Source organism: Eptesicus fuscus, chromosome 12 (assembly GCF_027574615.1).
Source record: "Eptesicus fuscus isolate TK198812 chromosome 12, DD_ASM_mEF_20220401, whole genome shotgun sequence".
Classification (NCBI taxonomy): Eukaryota; Metazoa; Chordata; class Mammalia; order Chiroptera; family Vespertilionidae; genus Eptesicus; species Eptesicus fuscus.
The window spans coordinates 20,838,500-20,860,395 of NC_072484.1; the positions used below are offsets into that span (position 1 = coordinate 20,838,500).

Below are 21,896 nucleotides of genomic sequence, written 5' to 3' on the forward strand. Positions count from 1 at the left end.
AGTATTATTCACATCATATGTATATTTTGTTGGAATTATGTCTTAGTACATGTTCCCAGTAATACCATAATTACCCTGAACCTCAACGACTTTTTTGTGATGTTACACTTCAGTAAGTCACACAATGTCAGTGTGAGATTACACTGTATCATTTATTGGTTTTTCTGAAGCTTGAATTTCCAAAATATTAAACTCTTCAGAAAAATAAGTGCTCTTAATCACTAACACTTGCTGGAATATGGTTTGTTGGTTTCGTTTTTAAGAGGAATTTTAGTTTAGCCAGGGGTGGGGAACCTTTTTTCTGCCAAGGGCCATTTGGATATTGTTATAACATCATTTGCAGGCCATACAAAATTATCAACTAAAAAATTAGCCTGCTATATTTGCTCAAACATTTAACTCACCTCTAGTGACTTGGTAGGGCCTGACCAAATGATTTGAGGGCCTTATAGTTGTATAGCCTATCTTTTTACATTAGGCTATACAAGTATAGTAACATCAGAAGTTTCATTCCTTAAGGGTAAATATTCAGGGAGGCAGATAACAGGTATATGGGTGTAACAACCAGAATGAAGTACAGTACTCTTTCTATTGATAGTCTAGTTATGAAAATGTGATAATACAACCTTATTAATTGGGATTGTAAATAAGTAATAATATTGAATTATAAGATTTTTAAAGAAAGTGTAATTCATTATTTTAATGTGGAATAATACTTTACATCTCAATGTATTGTTAAAAAGGTATCCTTCCTGACTCACTTTGATGAGTAGAGAAGGTGATGCATGCAATTAGCATAATGGCCTTTATCAGTGATGTGCCTCATTAGGGAATTTGTAATTCTATATAATAAAAGGCTAATATGCAAATCAACTGAACGGCCGAAAGACCGATCGCTATAATGCGCACTGACCACCAGGGGGCAGACGCTCAATGCAGGAGCTGTCCCTCAGCTGCCCCCTGGTGGTCATTGCACTCCCACAAGGGGACTGCTGCTCAGCCAGAAGCCAGGCTCATGGCTGGCGAGCGCAGCAGTGGTGGCAGGAGCCTCTCCCACCTCTGCAGCAGCACTAAGGATGACCAACTGACGGGGAGTAGGCCTAAGCCGTCAGTTCGACATCCCCCCGAGGGCTCCCGGACTGAGGGACCCCCTCTACCACCCCCCGAGTGATGATTTTCGTTCACCAGGCCTCTAGTATACATATAAATTAAGCTTAATCAGTTTTATCTTATATACTAAATAACCTCCCCTATATTAATAGTTCAATTAGTCTATGTAATAATTTTTTGTTATAGATAGTGAAAGCGGTATCCACAATATGAACAAATAATATTTCTTTGTTTATAATCTTAAAAGAGTTTAGAAACGATAAAAAATCCTCTTTTTTTCTTATTTAATGCACACTGGTGAAAAGGATAGCTGGTCTTTTTTCTATTCAACATTCTTCAGTACCCCAACTTTAAATATTTATTGAGCACCTACTGTATGCCAGGAACTATTCTAGATAACATGTAAATAGAACGTACAAACCCTTGACCTCATAAATCCTATATTCTGGTGTAGAAGAAGACATGAGTCTCTCATAAGAAAAATACTTGAGCAAAGAGTAAAGGAAGTAGAGGTCAGGGAGTGAGCCCTGCAGAGGAAAGTGTGTGAGCAGAGGAAATAGCAAGTGAGTGTCCTTGAAACTGTAGCTTGCTTATCATGTTTGAAGAATAGCAAAGAGAACAGTATGACTGGAGTGAGTGAAGGTGAGAACAATCGATGAGGTCATAGAACTAACATGGGGCCAGATCATGAAGACCTTGTAGGCCATTTTAAGGGTTCAAATTTGTTCTGTGAGTGGGAGCAAAGCTGTTGTGGTGTCTCAGCTGGCAAGTGATAAGATCTGACTTTTTTTTAATCCTCACTTGAGAATATATTGGGGTTTTTTCTTTAATCCTCGATGATATGTATCTGTTTTTAAATTGATTTTTAGAGAAAGAGGAAGGGAGAGAGATAGAACATCGATAGGAGAGAGAAACATTGTTTGGTTGTCTCCTGTATGTGCCCCAATCAGGATTAAACCTCCAACCTAGGTATGTGCCCTGCCTTGGAATCAAACCCACAACCCTTTGATGTATGGAATGAAGCTCCACCTGGCCTGGGCTATTTTTTTTTTCCAGTTTTATTGAGATGTAATTTATATACATCACTGTATGAGTTTAAGTTGTACAGCATAATGGTTCTACTTAATATAGTATGATGTGATTACTGCAGTAAGTTTAGTGAGCATCCATCATCTCATATAGATATACTTATTCTTAACAGTATCACTCTGGCTGCTATCTTGAGAATAAATCAAAGTAGGAGGCAAGGACAAAGTTGGGGAGATCAGTCAAGACGCTATCGCAATCCTGAGATAATGAAGATTGTGGGTTTGCAAGGGAACCTCAAAAGTTTTCTTTTGGTCACATGTTAAGTTTAAGATACCTATTAGATGTGGAAATAGACATACCGAGGAGGCTGATATACAGTTTAGAGTTCAGGGAAGAGATCAGAGCCAGAGAGGTCAGGGCTGGAGATATAAATTTGGGAATCTTTATTATATAGATCTCTGAAAGTGAAGAACACCAAGGGAATGGTTATAGGAAGGGGAAAAAAAAAAAAAAAGGTTCAAAACCAGATCCCTGGAGCATTCCAGCATTTAGAGGTTGAGGAAGTGAGCAGGGACCATTAAAAGGTAGCTGGGAAGAAACTACCAGAAATGCACGAGGGAGTTTAGGGTTGCAGGGTATCAAGTCAGCCAAGTGAAGACAGCATTTCAATGAGAAATGGGTCAATAATATACAAGCTAAGAATGACCATTTGATTTAGCAATACATAGAAATCATCAGTGATATTGAACAGTTTGGTTGGAATGGGGAGGATAAGATTGGTATGGGATCAAGAGAGAATGAGCAGTGAAATTGGAGACAGCAAGTACAGATAAGTCCTTTTTCTAAGATATTTGACTATTAGAAAACTGTAGGTATCATGACACTTCACCCCTAAAAAAAACTTCAGTGTGTAACTTCCAAAAACAAAAACATTCTTCTACATGAGCACTATGCCCTTACCACACTAACATAATTTAATATTGATTAAGTCAGATTTCTCACTCATTCCAACAGTATTTTTTATAATTGTTTCCTGATGCAGGATCACTCACTTCTAAAATATCTACAGTAGTTGGCTTACAGAATACCCAACAATCTGGATTTCTCTAATTGTTACCTCACAATTCATGTAGAAACTTTTTGGCAAGAATTCTGCACAAATGATGTTGTATACTTCCCATTGCATCATATCAGGAGGCATTTAAAGTCCATTATCCCATTATTTGTGCTGTTAACTCTGCTCACTCCATTAAGGTAGTGTTCGACTGATTTTTCCATTGTAAAGGCACATTTTTTCCCTTTGTAATGATAGTAAAATGTGGGGTGTGTGAATATTCTGTTTCCCAACATTTTACCTGGTTAGCCTTCATTGGTGATCTCCTGCTTGACTCTATTATATTGTTTGTCGCAAAATGCTGATTTTCTACTTCTATCATTCCTTCTGCATTTATTAGCTAGCATTTCTAACTAGTGCTGGTAGAGCTTCCTCTAGCTAATGGAGCTTTCTTCCCACTCCTTTTAAGTTATTATAGACTCATAGATTGACAGATGTTGAGTTTTTCTATAATGGATCACAGAGGAATAGAAAGGAAGCTGGAGGGGAAAGTGAGATCAAGAGAGCATTTTTCTTTAATATGGGAAAAATAATGGCATGCTGTGTGCTCTGGGAATGATCCACCAGAGACAGGGCGGGAAATGATGCAGAGAACTGCATTCTGAAGTAGGCAAAAAGAGTTGAAATATTTTTGCACAGGTGGAGGAATTGGCCTTCAGTTAGATGTGCATGGACATTTCATCCATTGTAACAGTAGAGAAGTCAGATAATGTGGTCACAGAGGGCAATGGGTAGAAATGATGGTGGGAGCTTGTGGTACTCTTACTTGTATTTTCTTAGTGAAATAGCAAGTAAGGTCATCAGCTGAGAGTAGGGATAAAGGAGGAGGAAAAGGTTTGAAAAAAGTAGGTGAGATAATTGTCTAAGAGAGTGGCAAAGAGGGAAATTTAATAGTATTGCTGAAGAGCAATAAGGGTGCACTTGAAATTCATGGTCATGTAAAGTAAGATGAATCAACATAATTATCTTTTTTTAGCCACATTACTGGGGTAGTGCAAGCATGGAGTAAGGAGAGAGTTAGATTAAACCAGACTAGAAGTTTTGTCAACCAAGAATGACCAAGCAAGAGAGGGACAAGGGAGTTGAGGACAAGGGAGCTATTGTAATGATGGTCCATCGTATCTGTGTTGGGTTAGGAGGGAAATGAGTTTTGCTGAGGGCGAGGGATGGGGGGAAAGTGAGAGGATTGATGGATTGTAGATCCCTAGAATTGTTAGCCTTGGGGTATGAGAGAGAATAAAATAGAAAGATTGGAGATAGTAGTTGAAGAGTAGGATACAAATTAAGATTATGGTGAAAAAGTTTGCAATTTTTGGTAATGACATGTTCTAGATATGATTCCAAGAGTGAGTTTCTGAGGATGAGGTGAGTATAGAATAAAATAAGTCAGTGAACTGTGAGGCCCAGAGTGTTGGAAGGGTCATCTGTGTAGGTATTGAAATCACCAAGAATTATGACAGGGTTAGTATTGGAGAGAGCAAGCAATGAGCCAAAGCTTAGCACTTCAGTAAATGATATCTGCAATAAAGAGGGATAGACGGTAGTATAGTTTTCTACATGATGTTCAAAGTTGCAGACTTTGGGGAGGAGGGCAAGCAAGTGAACTGGAGTTGGCAATGAGTAGCAAGAAGGACAGACTATGGGAGGGAAAAATTCACCACCTTAAAGGGGTACAGGAGAAGCAGTGTCCCCAGAGGAGAACCAGGTTTCAGTGTGACTCAGATTAGCAGGCAAATGGATATAGAGGATTTTGTTAATGGCTACTGATGACTGCTTATGACTGATTAATGTGTAGAAAAGTTTCATTGTTGAGGAAGGGTGGGAAATGTTCAGTATTTTTTAGGAGAAGGGAAATGATTTGGAAGTTGTAGACTTTTTCTGGTGACACATTTAAATATGGATAAAGGGTATAATGAAATTGGTACTGATGGTCTTTGGAGAGATCTTGTCAGCAACACCCAGTGCTGTGGATACTTAACTCATTCAAAGGAGGCCTGGAAGCGAGGTTTCTTGTCTCACTCTGCAAGAGGAGTGCTTTCTTGGCTCCCACTTGTTGAGGCAGGAAGTGGGGGTGCAGCTCTTCCTTGCTCTACTAACTTACTCTTTCCTCCACTCTTTACAGTTGTAATTCTATTTTTATTCTGGTGTCTGCTCTTATCCTTTGTCCATCCTTTTCCCCTCCTTTATTCCTTCTCCATTTCTCTGTCCAGTGTCTCATCAAGAAGCTTAAACACAGACATCAGTGACATTATCTCTGGCCATTGTATTCAGAAATAAAATATTTTTGATTCAGTCATGCATTCATTTTTCTAGGCAGCCCAGTTTTAAACATTTTAATGTCAAACATCTCAAAACCTGTTCACTATTTACTTTTGGCTATATCTCTATTTCCATTTATTGCCAATGTGCCCATTATTTGAAATATATTCAAAAAAATGTTTTTTTGGTTAGAACTTTTAAAATAACCAGATGTTTAAAATTTTGAGTTGAATGTAGAGAAAAGCATTAAATGGAAAACCTGAACTTGAAATAGTCTAGAAGGATTTGCAATTTGGTGATGGGGAGGAAACCAGTTTACAATGCCCTATCATAACTTATATACAGCTAATTTGGTAGCTAGAATTTTAAAACTTAGGTTTGCACTCTTTCCTTAAATCATCTGTAAACATGTTAACTATAAGGACTTTGTAATGTAACAAGTTGAAATTTACTATGCAAAAAAAATTTTTTTTTAATCACTTGTGGAATGTGTACTAAAATACTGGAAGCAGCTAGGGTTATCTAAAGACGCTGGTAGCACGTTTTCTCAGTGCCAGTAAATTTCTCAGAATTTCCTGGGTTATTTTAAAGATTATATTCTCTCATTAATACTAAGATTTCATTTAAAACAAGTTTTTCCAAGAAGGCTTTTTTTTAAAGATCTAAAGAAAAATAGGATATCTTTATATTAGTAGTAGTTTCAAAAAGTCTTAACACTTCCATACTTAGGAAGTTTCAGGTTAATTGGTCTGCTGTTTTAGGATCCAAATTAAATATGTAAATCATAAGAGATTCCCGGTTGAAGCATCTAGGATGATTCTGTTCACATTGTCCTGTCCTGCCTTCTCTGCACATGTATCACATCAGTTGTATTGTTTGCATCTGTTGCCACTATTTCCAGACAGTAGTGCTTTTTTGACTTTGCCTTAGATTTACAATCTGCCTGAAGTCAGTTCAAGAAGAGAAATTGTTTCATGTATTGTTTCCCACAGCCCACAGCTATGCTGATTTGTTTGAAGTTGTGAATTCTTTTGTCTTTAAAGCAGAAATTTTGCCTATTCTATTTGAGGTTGTTCCATGTCATTATTCTATATACTAACTGCCTGACTAGCAAACCGTCATTTTTCTCACACTTGTTCCATATGTTATTGTGACAGAATTCACTCAGCCTACTTAACTTTCAACAGTTTCATTATTGCTATTGTTTATTTTCCCAAACTGGAAAGTCTTATAATCTCAAATTTACTACCTTAACACATTCATTTTTCCCTAAATTTTTTCATTGTATTAACATACACCTAAAATTTACCATCTTAACCATTTTTGGTGTACAGTATTCAATATATTCATATTGTTGGACAACCATCACCACCATCCATCCATCTCTAGAATTCTTTTCATCTTTGCAAAACTGAATCTCTGTATCCATTAAATAATAACTCTTCATTTTCCATTCCCCCAGCCCATTGCAACCACCATTCTTCTTTCTGTCTCTATAATTTTGTACCTCATGTAAGTGGAATCATACATTGTCTTTTGGTGACTGGCTTATTTCAGTTAGCAAAATGTCCTCAAGGTTCATTCATGTTATAGCATGTCAGAATTTCCTTTTTCAGGTTAAATAATATTCCATTGTTTATATGTCATATTTTGCTTATCAACCCAGCCATTGATAGGTTGCTTTTATGTTTTAGCTATATAAAACACTCTTTTTTACACATTCTCTTATACAGGTACACAGTTGATTATATTATATCCCCATTTTTCATTCTCATTTTTTGGTTTCATTTCTCATATTTATTTTTACATGTTTCTAAATAATCTTTATAATCAAACTAGGGGCCCAGTGCACGAATTCGTGCACCTTGAAAGGAACTGTGTGCTGCGAAGCTGCGGTGGGCACAGGGGCGGGTCTTGGCCCATCCTCCGCACCCCCCGTCCGGCCCCTCCCACTGCGGCCCCCAGTCCTCTGTCTGCCGGCAGCCCCATTCCCGCTCGCACCTGCTGACAGTGTGGAGCGATTGGGCCAGCACCAGCAGCAGGTGCAAGTGGGGCCAGTGCCGTCATCGGACCAGGCAGAACTGCAGCACACGGGAGCAAAGAATTTTCAGTAATCACCAGAGGTTTGCCCGATGACAGCAAATGGTGCCCCGCCTTGGTCTGGCACCCCCACTCACCTGCTCCACCATCCCACCACGGCCAACGCCCGCCATGTTCCACATACACCCCCTGGTGGTCAGCTCACGTCATAGCAACCGGTTGTTCAGTTGCTCCACCATTTAGTCTATTTGCATATTAGCCTATTATTATATAGGATGCCTACATCACATTCCATTGTGTTTCTAATTTATAAGTTATGAATCACTCCCTAATATTATATTTTAGGCTCTTTCTGATGTTTTGCCATTGTGGATAACATAGTCTTATATTGAATTTCTAGTTTTAAAAATCTATTTTTTATTGATATCAGAGAGAGAAAGGGAGAGGGAGAGAGGGATAGAAATGCCAATGATGAGAATCATTGATTGACTGCCTCCTGCACCCCCTGTATCTGGGATCAAGCCCACAACCTGGGCATGTGCTCTGACCAGGCATCACACCATGACCTCCTGGTTCATGGTTCAATCCTTAACCACTGAGCATACCAGCTGTGCCTATTGTATATATTTTCATCTCATTTATAGTATTTCTAAAAAGTATAGTTTCATAAAAAAGGAATAAAGTACTGATATATGCTACAAAGTGGATGAACCTTGAAAATATTGTGCTAAGTTTAAGGAGCCAGTCACTAAGACCACATTTTTTATATAAAATATCCAGAACAGGGAAATCTATAGAGACAGGAAATAGGTTGGTAGTTGTAGGGGAGGAGGTATATTTTGGACTATCCTGTTGGGGAGAGAAATAAGGTTTCTTTTATGAAAAGATGAAAATGTTCTAAAAATAGCCCTAGCCAATTTGGCTCAGTAGATAGAGTGTCAGCCTGCGGACAGAAGGGTCCCAGGTTCGATTCCAGTCAAGGGCATGTGCCTGGGTTGCGGGCTTGATCCCCAGTAAGGGTTATGCAGAGGGTGGCCGATCAGTGATTCTCTCTCATCGTTGATGTTTCTATCTCTCTCTCCCTCTCCCTTCCTCTCTGAAATCAATAAAAATATGTTTTTAAAAAATGTTCTAAAAATAGACTTTGGTGATGTTTACACATCTAAATGTACTAAAAACCATTGAATTGTATACTTTAAATAGATGGATTATATTAGACTGATTTTTGGGACTGATTTTTTTCACTCAACATCTTATTGCTGAGATTTATCTGTATTTTTTGTATCTGTAGCTCATTCATTTGACTGCTGTATACCAGTTTGTATATGCATATTGTTGGATACACATCTGGGATGTTCTTTAGTGTTTACTATGGTGATTTATGCTGCTATGAACATTTCTATACATCTTCTGATATGTGTTTCAGTATTTCTGGGTATTTATCAAGGAGTGTAATTGCTGGGTCATAGGGTATGTGAATGTTCAGCTTTACAAGATGAAAACTAAATTCTTCTCCAGTATGATGGTATCAGTTTACATTCCCACAAGCAGCACACTTGATTTGCATTTCTGTTATCACTAACTAGAGGCCCAGTGCATGAAAACTCATGCACTGGGGGGGGGGGGAAGTCCCTCAGCCTGGCCTGCCCCCTCTCACAGTCCGGGAGCCCTCAGGGGCGGGAGGCGACCCGGCGATCAGAGGAAGGCGATGCCCCAATCACACCTCTGCTGCTGCCACTGCCGGCAGTGCAACCCTCAGCCAACCCTGTTTACCCGAGGCTCGGGTGGCCCTGGGCGACTGGGCAGCTGCCATTCGAGGCTTGCCTGTGCTTTGGGCCTGCCCTGGGCAGCTGGGCAGCTGCCATCCAAGGCTTGCCTGCGCCTCGGGCGTCAGCTGGGCAGCTGGGGGACTCCGGAGGCAGGCGCGCGGAGCTGCCAGACCCGCCTCGGGGCGGGCTTGGCCATGCCTCATGTCTGCCACCCTGGCAGGGCTGAGGGGACTGGGCGCTGCCATCTTGTGGCTGTGGGCGCCACCATCTTTGAGGGTGTGGCAGTCAATTAGCATATTCCCTCTTTATTAGATAGGATGAGTTAAAACATCTCTTCATATATATATTGGCCATAATGTTTCCTCCTCAGTAAAATACTCAGATATCTATCTTTTGGCCATTTTTCTGTTACATTATTTGTTCTTTTTCTACTGATTTTTAGGAATTCTTTATCTTTGATACAACTCCTTTGTCTTTTATAGGCTAGCATGTCTCTTCTATATGTAACTACACACACACACACACACACACACACAGTTTCTTGGACATGTTGTCTAATGAAAAATGTTCTTGATTTTAATATTATCAAATAATCTTTTTTTAAATAGTTAATACTTTATGTGTTTCCTCTAAGAAATCATTGATGAGACCAATATTCACCTTTGTTTTCTATTAAAGGTAGAATGATGTAAGGTTTTGGACATTTAAATCCTTGATCCATCAGGAGTTGATTTTTTTAAATATTATATAAGGGATCCAATTTCATCTTCTTCTACATGGAAAAATTTTTATATTCTGTTCCATTTATTGAATATCCTTTCCCCCAATAATCTGGCATGTCAACTCTGTCATGTACCAAAGTTTCAAAACTGCATGGATCTGTTGCTTGCCTCTCTTTAGTCTGCTTGTCTGTCCCTGAGCACAAAAGAGGTCCGAGCGTCTATCACTACTTGAGCCAAATTAAGCAGAGACCAGGTTGAATCATATATGAATGTTTATTCCAATAATGCTGGCAGTATGGAGAGAACATCAGGTCATCCTGTAGATTCTGCTCTAATACCCCCCTACTAGCCAGGTGGTTATACAGTATATGTTGAAGGAAGAAAGGCTTACATGCAAGGGGGAAGTGGGGTGAGGGGAGGGCAAGGTAATGGCCGCAGGGTCTATGGTCTGTGTGTCTCCTTCCAGGATCTTGAAATCCAATAACAAGGTACTGTAGTTAATTTTCAGTGATGTTAAAACCCAGCTCTTCCAGTTCCTGGGACTGGAGAATGGTCAGCATTCCATAGGCAAACTCCAGGAGCGGGTGTGGGTCCAGGGTCTGTAAGAAAACCTCTTATCTGTAGTTTAATAAGGTGAATCATCTTTAAAGAACTGTGGTCCTATTCTTGTTGCATGCCCTTCCCCCATTAGTACCACACTTCTTAAAACTGGATGAAGAGCACTAATGATACACACACATCCCTATCTGCACTCTGGGCCAGTTTATATGAGGGCTCTGTGAAAAAAACAAACACCACTCCCACTAGCAACAACAACAGAATTTGAAAGAGCTGTATATCCTCAGGAGAGAGCCGGGTTTTACTTAGAGCAAGAACATAATGTTCAGAATTATATAATTGGGTTTTTACTGATGATGTATTGTGAATTCCAGAGAATTTAGCAGTAGAGAATTAAAGAGGGAAGGGAGATGGCGGCAAAAGAGTGGATATGCCGTTAACTTCAGAGGATTAGAACATTTAGGGGGAACTTGATGATTAGGGGCTTTTTGTGGTGACCAAAATAAATAGGGATAAAAGGCACAAAGAGATTATTCCTGGTGGGTTCCAGGCAGATTTTGATGGTGAGGCTGTTAATGTTGAGGATTAGGGAGGGAAAGGTATCTGCTGGTGCCATGGATGTGCCAAGCCAGTTCCCTTCTTAACCCCTTCCGGGGGAGGATCAAGTTTACGGTGAGCGCTAGAGACTTCCCCTTGACTCCTGTTGACAGAGTTACAAGTGAGGAAGCCAGGTAACTAAAGAACACACTACATGAATCCCAGGGCCCACGGGCTCACTCTTGGACCCTGTCAGGAAGGGGTTAGCCTTGCTCCTCAGTGCTGCCTTTCGTTCCTACATCTTAAAATAGTTTACTGTTCTGAGTTTCACTATGATGTATCTAGGTCATTTTTTGCTTAATGTTTTTATATTGCTTAGAATTAATTGGGTACTAAAGATGAGTATCTTTCATCAGTTTTGAAAACGTCTCAGCATTTTCTCTTAAAATACTACCTTTTCTTCATCTTCTCTACTTTCTCCTTCTGGAAATCCTATTTTATATGTGTGGTACCTTCTCATTCTCTATGTGATAACTCATATTTTCCATACCTTTCAATTTATGTAGCATAGTGGGTAATTTCTTCAGTTCTGTCTTTCAGTTCATTAATTTTTTTTCTTTACCTCATTATAGTCTGCTGTTAACTTGGTCATTGCCTGTAATTTCAGTTATGGTTTTTACTTCAGGAAGTTTTTCCCCCCCAAGCCTGTCTCATACTTTTCATAATCTTATTTTTTAATTTCCTCTTTTGTTTTTTTAATGTGCTGATTTTATATTCTGTATCTGAATAATTCCAGAATCTATACTCTTTATAGGTCTGACTTATATTATTTTGTTTCTGCTTACTCTGGTTCATATTGAATTTTGATTGTGATCTCATTGTTTTTGGATCTTTACCTATGGGAATTCTTTAAGGCCTGGGTCAAAAGTGCCTCTTTTAGAGAGTATTTGCCAGGTGCCTAAGGGCAGTTCCAAAACCAATTGAAACCAAATTTTTGGATTGGGGTGTTTTGGCCCACACAGATAGTGAGAATTCCAGCCACAAACCCCTGGATTTGTGGGCTTGTACTTATAAATTCTCTTGGGGGGGGGGGGGGGTGTATTTTTACTTTCCTTGTTCTGCCCATAGCTGAAGCCCAAATAGGCATTATTCCCTCTCAGTTGTCAGAGGATGAGCAGCACCCACTTGAAGGCACCCTTTAGGATCCTGGCTTCATGGTCGTGGTCTCTGATGGGACATTCCACCATGATGTGGCTCTCAACATTGTCTCCTGTCTCCTGGGCTAGCAGCCCACTAAAACCCAGATCTATACTCTTCTATAGCAGTTTAGTGTGTGTCCCCAGGGAAAACTTCCTGCTCTGAGCTAGTTTCACATTTCTATCTGAGCTTTCTTGTTGTGGCTGGACTCTTAAAAATTCCCCTTTTTTTCTTATTTCTTAGCCATTCATTTAAAAGTTTTCATATATTTTCTACCTTGTCTGTAAACGTTATGTGTGAAAAATAACAGAACAAGTAGTTCTCCAGTCCTGTTTGCCATAAATTAAATAGAATGGCTTCACCAGACCTGGCCAGGATTTTCTTCTGTTAGTATTAGGACAGCTTGATATTATGTACAATGTGATAACAAACTACTTGAAAGGCAAAGAAAACATACAAATAAAGTTACAGATAAATACAGGAAACAATGATTCCCTAATGGGGCCCAAATGTCTTGTACTTAAAGTCAGCTTTTTAAGAATATTTGATTCTAAGAAGCAGGGACAACTTGAATTACAGTTAAGTTCTCACTCAATGTCTTTGATAGGTTTTGTGACTTTAAGTGAAACCAATGTATAATGAAAGTAAGTTTTTTCATAGGCTAATTGATATAAACAAGAGTTAAGTCCTGTATGGCATTTCACGAACCTTGTAACAAAATGATGTTGAGTGAAATATTATTTGAGGACCTTCTTGTACTTGCAAATGGAAGGCTTCATTTTAAGGGAGAATAAAAGGAGATTTAGAAGAAGTTTGAGTATGATAAGGTCAAATTAAAGACAAATGTAAAACAGTTCCTACATATTGAAATAGCTTTTAGGCAACAACATAAAGCATTTACATTTATTCATTCAGCATATAGTATCTTCTCTGGATACGTAATTGAATGCTATATGAGAACCATTTCCCAAACTAGCGTGCCGATACCCTGTTAATCTTATTATTTGTACTATAGCTGTCTGTGTTGTTTCCATGTAGTAGATATATAACAGTATTACCTGCATACAAAGGACATATGTTGGTTCTGCCTGATTAGTAATTTTTGCTGTTTACTATTGTTCCCAAGGCTAGTTGTTACTTTACTTTTTAATTTCATGCATTGTTGCTCCCTGTCCATGAGGTTGGGAACAAATTTGACGAATTTATGCTTTCATTTTCACTTTCATTCAACAGACATTTAGTATACCAGGTCCTCCACTAGACACTAGTTACCTTTGGTGGGGGGAGGAGCTATGGCCTCTACCCTCATGGAGCTTGCAACCTAGTAAGGGAGGCAGCCATTAATAATAATAATTCTTAAAAATCACACAAATAAATATAAAGTTCCAACTGTGAAAAATGGTACAGAGTAAAAGAATATAGTTTAGCTTATTCAATATGCTTTAATGATAACCCTGCATGCGTAATCACTGGATTACCATGGAGGGAAAAAAAAACCGCCACTGATAAAAATCCTCATTACTCATGGACCTATTATCCCTGTGACCTTTGTTAATTATATAAGTAAATATGCTTTTCCATCTCCTGGCCATTGGGGGTAACTGGCCATTTTGAAGGGGTGCCTTTGATGCCAGTGTTCCTCAGGGCATGATTGGTAGTTTTCTCTTATACCCAGAGTGAATTCTATCCAAGTTGGGAGTTTGGGTGGTAGTGGTTAGTTACATTTCAAAAGCTACTTTTGAAAAACTGAGTGTTGATATATATTGTCTGATTTAAACATACCACCGTAAATAAAGTTTGAGCTGTAAGTGTTCGTAAATATTCTCTGGATCCTAAGTCTTCGTAAAATATACAGTGCCAGTTTCAGCCTGTATCAGAAATCTTAAAGCATGCATTTTGTTTTTTATAAATAAAACCCATTATGCTACTTGGAAGTCATTCATGTCCTGCCCCTTGAAGACCTTTTGAATATTTCAAATGAGTAGAGTCAAGAGAAATGTATAGTCTTATTTTAGTTTATTTTCAAAGGATATTCTAAAGTATTTTTCTATGTATGCAAATTACCAAAATAATTCTGAATGGATTGCACTTAAATTAATTGAGTCATCTGTGTTCATGGTTGGCTTTGAAAGAGTCGTTTTACCCCTTATTTGTAGGATTATTGATGCTATTTTTAACTAATCTGGCAGTCCTTGCGTATACATTAAAAATTTCTTAAAACAAATCTGTGCAAAACTTAAAACATAGTTGTTTTACATTCACATAGTGGCTGCTCTCAGATGAAGCTAAAACTCTCTGAAGAATGTTCTTGTGTGTATGCCAAGAGGCTTCTGGGATGGGCATATTTTTGAGAATTTAGAACATAAACAACTGTGATCTGTGGCAAGAGATTTAAATGACCTCATAATGACAATGAGAACAAAGCATTTTTAAGTTATCGTGGGGCTGTTAATCCATGGCAATGTATTTGTCATTCTACTATTTTGGTGTATTATGTGAAAGCCCAGCAAAAAATAATACAGACATCATTTAACTGAAGATGCTATTTACTGTTGTAAACAAACTAAATGCCAGAAAAATATAAAATATTTCCTGGGAATAAATATTTCATGAATTATTCTAGAGCTATAGGACCTTTAAAAACCACATGAATTGCTTTGGGATAAAGGCCATTTATTTAGATGTTAAAGTTTTGATTCATTTTCTGTTGGAGAGAACATGTTCCAAACATCAAAGATCAAACATTTGGCTTGAAATAAGAATCCTTCCTTCAAGACAGATCAGTTAAGTGCTTAAGTACTTAGTCTGTGTCTGGCACTGTCCTAAATATTATGGAATACAAAAGAAGGTGACTTAAGTTGCCTTTGGTCTAGTTGGAAGAAAAAGCATACTCAGATGAAACTTCTAAAGTGGAAAAGACATTATATAATCAAATACCAAAAGAACCTCATATCATTTATAATACAAATAATGAAATAGCCTTTGTTTTCAGAAATGTCTTTTAATAATTGTCTAGAACAGTGGTTCTCAATGAGGGGTGATTTTGCCCCCCAAGGGGACATGTGCTAATGTCTGGAGACAATTTGTATTTCACAACTGGGGCTACTGGCTTCTAGTGGGTAGGCCAGAGATATTGCTAAAAACTCCTACAGTGCACAGGATTATCCTTCACAACAAAGAATATATCTGGTCCTAAATGATAATGCTGAAATGAATAACCCTGATGTAAAACCTACAAATGTCTGTGTTGATCAGTTTTGAAGTTGTTGAATATGAACTCCCATCTTCCCTTAGACCTCTACAGCCCCTATAAATGTTCTTTACCTGAGGCCCTGGGATCCTTACATACAGATGAACATTGGGTATCTGTAAACTCCCTGAACATAATATGCAAGTTTTTCCAGTGCATTGTTTCAGGGAGGGATTCCACACCTTTTATCAAATTCTCAAGTTATGTCCCAAGAAAAGCCAAAACAGCTCCATGCCTGTTATTGCCCCTAAAGATCTTCCAGTAGAATAAGATGTGGAGGTTTGGAAGACAATGATATTGGTGATTCTGACACTATGTAGGCCTATGTGTGTTTGTGTTTTAGTTATTAACAACAGCATCAAAAACTTAAAAGTTTTTAAAAATTAAAAGCTTTAACCCTTTGCACTCGCTTGCTTTTTCTCGATTCCTTTATTCTACTCGGGATTTAATTTTTTAAATACCCCAGATTTTACAAAGCACGGCAGTCGAATAAAAAACTGGAGTTTCTTTTCATACAAACTTATTTATTTGGATTTTTTTATATTTCAAATTATTGATACATTCAAAGAGTAATTTTAATCTCGACATCCGAGTGCAAAAGGTTAAAAATAGAAAACTTGTAGAATAAGGATATTAAGAAAGAAAATATTTTTGTGTAACTGGTTTTAAGATAAATCCTATCTAATAAAAGTAATGTGCAAATTAATCATCACTCCACTACACCCACAAGGCACGCCCACCAGTCAATCAGGAGCGAATTTGCAAATTAACCCAACCAAGATGGCTACCGCCACGGAGAGAGCAAGAGGAGTCTTGGGTTTCCCCGGCGATGGAGGAAGCCAAGCTTTTCGCACACCCGGGCCAACTCAGGCCTCCGTTTAAGGCTACAAAGTTTCAATTATAGAAGATAAATAAATCCCAACAGAAATGGCTGCGGCCACGGAGCAAGCAGGAGGCTTGGCTTCGCTCCAGGCTACAAAGTTTCAATTGTAGAAGATAAATAAATCCCAGATACCAGGGCCTCTGCTTGGGTCACCAGGGGGCGTGGCCGGCCTGCAAATCACCACAGGCCCCTCGCCCAGACTGCCCCATGCCCCAAGGGAACCCCCACCCTGATCTGGAACACCCTTCAGGTCAAACCAGCTGGCCCCCACCCATGCACCAGGCATCTATCCTATGTAATAAAAGAGTAATATGCAAATTGACCATCACTCCAACACACAAGATGGCTGCCCCCATATGGACACAAGATGGGCAGCAGGGGAGGGCAGTTGGGAGGGAGCAGGCCTGCAAGGGAGGGCAGTTGGGGGCTATCAAGCCTGCAGGGGAGGGCAGTTAGAGGTGACCAGGCCAGCAGAGGAGGGAAGTTGAGGGCAAACAGGCTGGCAGGGGAGCAGTTAGACATCAATCAGGCTGGCAGGGGAGTGGTTAGGGGGTGATCAGATTGGCAGGCAGAAGCAGTTAGGGGCGATTAGGAAGGCAGGCATACGAGCAGTTGGGAGCCAGCAGTCCTGGATTGTGAGAGGGGTCCCAGATTGGAGAGGGTGCAGGCTGGGCTGAGGGACACCCTTTCTCTCCCCCCCCCCCCCCCGTGCATGAATTTCGTGCACTGGGCCTCTAGTGTTAGTATAAAAGAGTCAAAGTAAAAAAAAAAAAAATTAATGCCCTGCTGGCTCAGTGGGTTGGAGCATCATCTCGCACACCAGAAGGTTGCAGGTTCGATTCTAGGTTGTGGAGTCAATCCTGGTCAGGGCACAGATGGACGGCAACAGATCGATGTTTCTCTCTCACATCCATGTTTCCCTCCCTTCCTCCCTCTCTCTTTCTCTCTAAAATCAATGAAAACATATTCTTGGGTGAGGATTAAAAAAATATTTGTAAGTTTATAAAGTAAAAATGTTACAGTAAGCTAACGTTAATTTATTATTGAAGCAAAAGATTTTTTAATAAATGTAATGTACCCTAAGTGCACAGTATTTATAAAGTCTACAATTTTATATAGCAGTAATTTTCAAACTTTTTCATCTCATTGCACACATAAACTAATTAATAAATTTCTGCAGCACACCAAAAATATATTTTTTGTCAATCTGACAAAAATAGGTATTATTTTGATTCATTCACACTGGACAGCTGTTGTTGTGGTGGCTGTTGTCACTTTTTTATTTGACACTCTAAGGGAAAAGAGGTCAGTGCCCCTGACTGAATAGACAGGTATGCATGTTTTAAAAATTCTTGTGGCACACCAGTGTGCCATAGCATACCAGTTGAAAAAACACTGGTGTATAGTATTGTCCTCACCCTTCACATTCACTTACCACTCACTCACTGACTCACCAGAACAACTTCCCAGTCCTGTATGTACCATTTTTAATTTTGTATATCGTATTTTTATTTTATACCATACTAGAGGCCTGGTCCACAGAATCGTGCACTGGTGGGGTCCCTCGGCCTGGCCTGCGGGGATTGGGTTGAAACCGGCTCTCCGACATCCCCCGAGGAGTCCTGGATTGCGAGAGGGCACAGGCCAGGCTGAGGGCCCCCACCGGTGCACGATTGGGCCAGGGAGGGACTGCAGGAGGGCTCCAGGGTGTCTCCAGCCCATCTCACCCAGTCCCGATCAGCCGGACCCCAGCAGCAAGCTAACCTACTGGTCAGAGCGTCTGCCCCCTGATGGTCAGTGCACATCATGGTGACTGGCCAAGCGACCGAATAGTCAAACGGTCAGACACTTAGCATATTAGGCTTTTATTAAATAGGACTTTCTATGTTTAGATATGTTGAGATACACAAATACTTATCATTGTGTTACAGTTGCCTACAGTATTCAGTTCAATAACATGCTATACAGGTTTGTAGCCTAGGAGCAATAAGCTATACAATAAGCCTAGGTGTGAGTAGGCTATACCATCCAGGTTTGTGTAAGGGCATTCTACGATGTTCACACAACAAAACTGCCCAACATGAATTCTCAGAAAGTATCCTTGTCATTATGCGATGCATGATTATAATCAGAGAATACATTTGTTGAAAAAAATATCTAAACAATACTTAATATTTTGGAGTAATAAAATCTTTCTTAATTTTGGAAATTATACAGTAGTAGAATACCTTAAAGATTATTATTTAACATGTGTAATAATATAATACTGTACATTTAGAATGTGAAACTCGCTTATGTCCTGACCCTTTGGCATAATATATGTTATTTCATTTTGTTATTTGAAATCAACTTATTTTGTCAGGATTTGCTGCTTTCTCTCAAATGGAGATCCCAGTTTATATTTCCTAGGTGCTGTGTATCTCTTGATTCGGTCAGAGATTTGGACCTAGGTGTTGTGTATCTCTTGATTCAGTTAGAGATCTGGACATGGTTTTATACACTTCACATTTCTCCTAAAATCTGCTCAGTAAAGGAAATTGTGTTTTTCTTATAAGCAGCATTTTAAAATTGAGAGTTATGTTTCTGATTTGGCATCCAATGAATCAGAGATCATACCAGCAGTATGTCATAAAAACAAATCTATATAACCTTGAGTATACATACAATATAATACTTTTCTAAGTCATAGAAATTTGGAGATTAAATCTGGGTTTAAAAGTCATGAAAGGGACCATAGAGATCATCTATTATACTTGTTTTATGCTGCCCTTCGGGGCTCAAGATTCAAAGCACTACTTTTAGTTGTATATATTTGAATTTCTACCAAATATGTTCTTTGAGGGAGGAAAATGGTGTATTTGGGAGGGGCAGTTGCATGCTTGTGATCTAGACCAACCTCATTTTGCAGGTGATAAACCTGAGGCCCAAAGCTTTAGATTTTACTCATGGGCTATACATTTCTTTATTCTAAGTCAAACCAGCTTTCCAGATGTATCTGGTAATGGTATTTAGGATAATCAGGAATTCACATTTCATCTGTTTAGCTTCCTAGCTGCATGTTCTTAGGCAAGTTACTAAACTCTCAATCAGGAAAAATGGGAATTATTATATCTTTAAGATTGCTTTCATTGTCTTAGAATTTAAAATGTATCTGGGAAGATTATCTGGATCGACCATGTCAGCATTTTGAATCATTCTATTATTGTTTTTTAAAGGGATTTTGTATCATATAAATATGAAACCTCTTCTTCCCCAAGCCCAACCATGACCTCCAAAGAAATACTACAAAGTAAAACAAACATCTTTATTATTAAAGGGGACCACACAGTGGTCATATTTTCTGTACTTTGGCAATAATGAGGGTCTCCATGGACTGATATTATCAGCCTTGGGGCTTTTTTTTTTTTTTTTTTTACCTTCTCATGCACTCCAGCTATTACATAAGCCACCTAGAAACATTCAGGAGCTGCAGAATACAAGAAACAAAGACCTTTAGAGTCTAATGAAATACAAGAGCAAATAACAACATTGAAAGAGTTAAACCATACAAAGTGGAATGTGAACTTAGTGGTCCTTTTGATCTTAAAGATGTGGCCTCACAGAGTGCTTGAGGAGTGATTATGAGGATGCTTTCTTCCTGGGGTATTGCAACAGGGGTTGCCTTACTAATCAGCTTTTGTTAATGACCTGTTCCAGGATTACTAGAATCTCAAAGCAATTAGTATAGAGAAATGAAATTTGAGGCTAAATAAAGGATTTTTCTTCAGTGGCTTGATCATATATTAACCTTTTGCACTCGGATGTCGAGTGTGACTCGACACGGTTAGCATCGGTAGCAGCTCGTATGTCGAGCCACACTCGACACGTAGTTTCACCGCGGGGGGGGGGGGGGGAGGGGGGATTTTTGTCTATTTTTCCAGTATCTTTTCTTGTTTTCATTAGCATGAAAGGACAAGTAAAATGTAAATGCCGTCTCAACTGATGCCAAAAAAGAAAAAATGAAAAACCGATAACGCATGTAAAATTTATTAGGAAACTAGTACATGATCTTGTTTGAGAATTCAGAGATGGTACACTAACTTCCAGGGGTAGATTATTATCCACTAACTTAGAGCAACGTTTAGATGGAAAGCTCCATATAATCACACCTCACCCTAACAAAAAACACAAAGATTGTGTTGTTTGTTCTAACAGAAAAATCAAAGGAGGAAGAAGAGAGACGATTTATATTTGCGAAACATGTGAATGTAAACCAGGCCTTCATGTGGGTGAATGTTTCAAAAATATCACACCATGAAAAATTATAGAGATTAAAATTACTCTTTGAATGTATCAATAATTGAAAATATAAAAAATCCAAATAAATAAGTTTGTATGAAAAGAAACTCCAGTTTTTTATTCTACTGCCATGCTTTGTAAAATCTGGGGTATTTAAAAAATTAAATCCCGAGTAGAATAAAGGAATCGAGAAAAAAAGCAAGCGAGTGCAAAGGGTTAAGTTGATGGGTTTATTTATTTTGGTTTGGTTAGGTTTATTGTTGTTTGCTACTAGGAAATAGCTTTGATATAAGTCAATCCTACATTATTTTGTGATCTTGTAGTATTGCAAAATTCACTTTTGCACTTTACATTATTACTCTATTAAATATATATAAATTACCTTTTTTGTAAATTACATTTTAAATATAACTATTTTTATGTTTTTCCTTAGGTCTTAAAGAAAGCGCAGAAGAGATGGTCAAAAACAAATTGGAAGGAAAGGATAAACTGACCCCTTGGGAACAATTTTTAGAGAAGAAGAAAGAGAAAAAAAGACTGAAAAAGAAACAGAAGGTATCAAAGATAATTATGGCCAAATACTTATTGAACAACAACCATGTATGAAACAGTACCAGGTGCTTAGCACATATTATCACACAGTGTAACCACTCACTGGAGTAGGCCTTGTTACCATTGCAGTTTTAAGAAAGACGAAAAGGAAAATCCAATAGTTTAAGTGTTTTCTATGAGGTTACATAATATTATACAATGTCTGGTAAAAACCCAGAGCCACTTTAATCCACAGCCACTGTACTCTAAAATTTTGCATTTAGTTCATGTCTGGATATAAAACAGCTTGATTCTCTCTTGTTTTTGAAGAAGAGAGGTACATACAGACTTCTTTACTTGAGGATATATGCATATAAAAGTTGTCATTAAGTCATTGCAGAGCTAGCTTCTTAGTGATAGCAGAGACCACTTAAGGGTTTTGCCACAGAAAATACTCTTGTCACCAAGTGCAGCATTCTAGCAGTAAAGTCATTTTCTTAAAATGGTATCTCTAATCACAGAATTTTACAACTTGAGGAATCTTAAATGATTAGTTCTAGTCTGTCCCTGATGTTTTATAGTTGTAGAAAATTAAGGGATGTGTCTGAGCCCAAAATCT

The 21,896-nt window shown here is 38.6% G+C and overlaps 1 protein-coding gene across 2 annotated transcripts in view; it reads left to right on the top strand.

Moving 5' to 3' along the window:
* The window catches only part of ESF1 (ESF1 nucleolar pre-rRNA processing protein homolog), a 68,761-nt gene that overhangs the window by 30,655 nt on the left and 16,210 nt on the right, over positions 1–21,896 (top strand). For both annotated transcript variants that reach the window (XM_054723808.1, XM_028144810.2), the window contains exon 10: positions 21,180–21,301. In XM_054723808.1, coding sequence (XP_054579783.1) covers positions 21,180–21,301 — 122 coding nt within the window. The remainder of the gene's footprint in view (positions 1–21,179; positions 21,302–21,896) is intronic.